General features: G+C 37.7%; 1 protein-coding gene across 2 annotated transcripts; it reads left to right on the forward strand.

Annotated features, from left to right (window-relative positions):
- Positions 1 to 338: 338 nt before the first annotated feature.
- her13 (hairy-related 13) lies at positions 339 to 2,573 on the forward strand. Of its 2 annotated transcripts, none has more exons than XM_067451561.1 (4): positions 339 to 548; positions 647 to 733; positions 809 to 890; positions 1,085 to 2,573. In XM_067451561.1, exons 1-4 carry the CDS (start codon positions 471 to 473, stop codon positions 1,495 to 1,497), a joined length of 660 nt encoding a protein of 219 aa, XP_067307662.1. In that variant the 5' UTR covers positions 339 to 470; the 3' UTR covers positions 1,498 to 2,573. The 2 variants fall into 2 exon arrangements, with proteins under 2 accessions (XP_067307662.1, XP_067307665.1); XM_067451564.1 differs by having other exon boundaries at positions 815 to 890.
- The last annotated feature ends 516 nt before the right edge of the window (positions 2,574 to 3,089 follow it).

The raw sequence follows: 3,089 nt of genomic DNA on the forward strand, positions 1-3,089 counted from the left end.
AAATAAGAGTATGTGTATGTAAAAAGGAAAATTAGGTGTGTGTTTAAAAAATGCATAATAATTACATACATAAAAGAAAAATACTGTAAAAACAAACTAAAAAGTGGTGTGTGCAATACTATTGGATACATATAGAGTAATTGTATTTCACAGTCATGATAACAAGACTCATAAGGGCGTCATAAGAGAAAGTATAGCCTAACCTGTTTTATAAACAAAAAGGACTGAACTCGCAGCTTCGCTTATGTGCGCTCTCGGAGACAGAGACAAAGGCGCGCGCGCCGATTGGCTGGAGCGAGCACGCGAATGTTTCATTCACATGCAAATTAGCTCATATAAAACCCTCACTCTAGCTTCACGTCGATAAATAACCCAGTTTGCTTTGCACACCACGCACAATAAAGAAAGATCAAATATTGCGTCTTTGCGCTGCTTTATTTCACGGAGCGCGCGGTTCAGGACGGTTCGGAATGGCCCCTGCGGCTAGACTCAGAAACGAGTTCGGTGTGGAGGATGACGCGTTTTACGCCGCTAAAGGTGATAGAAAGGTAAGACAATTTTGCGTTGTCATTAAATGCCAAAAAAAAGGAAACGGAAGTCTGTGGTATGCTTAAACACAGCGCGTGTTGCAATGTTTTCTCTTTAGACTCGAAAACCTATAGTGGAGAAAAAGAGGCGAGCGCGCATTAATGAAAGTCTGCAGGATCTTAGGACTTTGCTCACAGATAATGATGTGAGTTTATTTCCTCTTTACTGTCTCTATCACCGACAGGCAGTATTAAAGATATATATCTAACTTTTCCTTCAGTTACAGGCAAAAATGGAGAACGCAGAGGTGCTTGAACTAACAGTGAAACGAGTTGAGAACATCCTACAGAACCGTTCTCATGGTATGCAATATCTGCAATATAATAATAATAATAATAATAATAATAATAATAATGTATTTGTATTGCACTTTACATTTGGAACACCTCCAAATGTAAACATCTCAAAGTGCTACAGTTGAGATCATTAAAAAAAGGAAACAAAAAAGACATACAATTGGTTGAGTTATTTAAAGCTTGTGTGTCTGGACTTCCAGAGGCTGAAGCTGTGAACCAAGAGGCCAGTGAGAGATTTGCAGCAGGTTACATCCAGTGCATGCACGAGGTGCACACTTTTGTGTCCACATGCCCCGGGATCGACGCCATGGTGGCTGCAGAGCTGCTCAACCACCTGCTGGAGTGCATGCCATTAAACGAGGATCACCTTCAGGAGATGATCATGGATCTCATATCAGAGCCTTCCCCCTCCAGTGGATCATGGCCAGCTGGAGAGGCACTAAGTCCAGGAGGAGTGTCCGACCTATCCTCAGCATCGTCCCCGTCCCCGTCCAGTGAGGATCTGTGCTCTGACCTGGAGGAGACCGAGACCGAAGCGAGCTCAGCATCAGCTGAGGACAGCCTGAACTCCTCCATCATCACACACTCTAAGTTTATGTGGAGGCCATGGTAGAAGAACTTCTTGACAGACCATAAATCTTCCTTCATAAATCCGCTTAATCCTGTATTGGAGCATGCTGGAATTTTTTTGTCATGATTCAGATTTTCATGAGGAAATGGCTAGAGCGTTAGGATTTTATCAGGACATTTTGGATTACAGAGCGACTTTGACATTTTTCCGGATGTTTTTCTTCAGATGACTATAAAAGCTTATTTAGAAGTGAATTTTTAGATTGAATTGCCTTAAAGAGTGAACCGTAATGACTTACATAGACACTGAGAAATTCTTTGTTTTATTAGGGAAACAGATCTGTTTTGTGTCTTTGTAGACCTAGTTTAAAAAACACACACACTAAAAGTCACATTTGAGAGGCTGTTGAGTAGATTAAGTGTAGTGGCCATTAAGTATGTTTTACTATTGATTATGTACTTAGGGATTATACATATTAAAAAAATATATATATAATTTAATTGCTTCAATTGGGTTCAGGGTCAACATGTATAATGTAGTTCTTTCTATTCGCCTGTCTGTTCAAGTATAGGGTAAACACCATTCATTTTTATCTTGACCTTTAATTTAACTAAATTTCACCTGTTTATGCTCTTATCAAAATATCTATTTTTTGGCTTCTGTGAATTTATTTGATTTGTATATTAAAAACTTTTATGTTCATTTGTCAATGGGCTAAATGTGGACAGAAGGTTGGGGCAGAAGGTTCCCGGTTCCCAGGGGACATGAGTTTGAAGCCGGAAGTGTGTGTTCAAGATTAGGGACTGTCTGAAGAAACAGGATCATTATTCTCACCCCTCCTCGATTAGCAACATGACTGTTCAAAGCTAAGGATACAGAAGCGAGGAGAGCACATATATGGATTTAACCATACAGTTACATATTAAATGATTACAGCTCTATTACATATACTGTTATGTGTATAAATAAACTTGAGCCCATGTATCTAACGCAAATAGCTACTGTAGTTTATAATTTTTTGGGGGGGTGTTATGTATAAACAGTGTTGGGGAAGGTTACGTTCATTCTGGATCACAGAAGAAGGCAGGAGAAGAAAGTCGAACACTCTTACTTCAGCAGTAAAAACAAGCACAAATATGATGTTTATCTAAAGTCATGCTTATTAGTATGGCTAAAGTGGATCATCGCCAGGTAGCATCAAAAAAATTGGTAAATAAAGTGAGATTATATGCATAAAGTTTTTTTTTTAATGCATAATATTGAAAAGAGACTTTATTTTAATTTAATTAATTTAAACCAATTTATTTAAAGCTCATTTACCATTTGAAAAAAAAGCAATCTGATTCATAACAGATAAAAAGAATATATGAGTCGGGTGAGGGGTCAGATAACTGTTGAGAGAACAGATGGTGAAGAAAACCAATCCCTTGAGACCAAGTGGTTTTTTTACGTCTTGACCAGCTGGTTTATTTTTGAAAACAAAGAAATAAATTAATATTAAAGTAATACCTTTAGGGAAAAAAAGTTCCCTTATAGACCCTAAAGTGCTACAAATGGCCATTATTCTAATTATGAAAAATGGGATGCATATACTTAACAAATAAACAACAATTGATATATAGTTTACTATGGAC

The sequence above is a fragment of the Pseudorasbora parva genome, chromosome 8 (genome assembly GCF_024679245.1).
Source record: "Pseudorasbora parva isolate DD20220531a chromosome 8, ASM2467924v1, whole genome shotgun sequence".
In the NCBI taxonomy this organism is placed as follows: domain Eukaryota; kingdom Metazoa; phylum Chordata; class Actinopteri; order Cypriniformes; family Gobionidae; genus Pseudorasbora; species Pseudorasbora parva.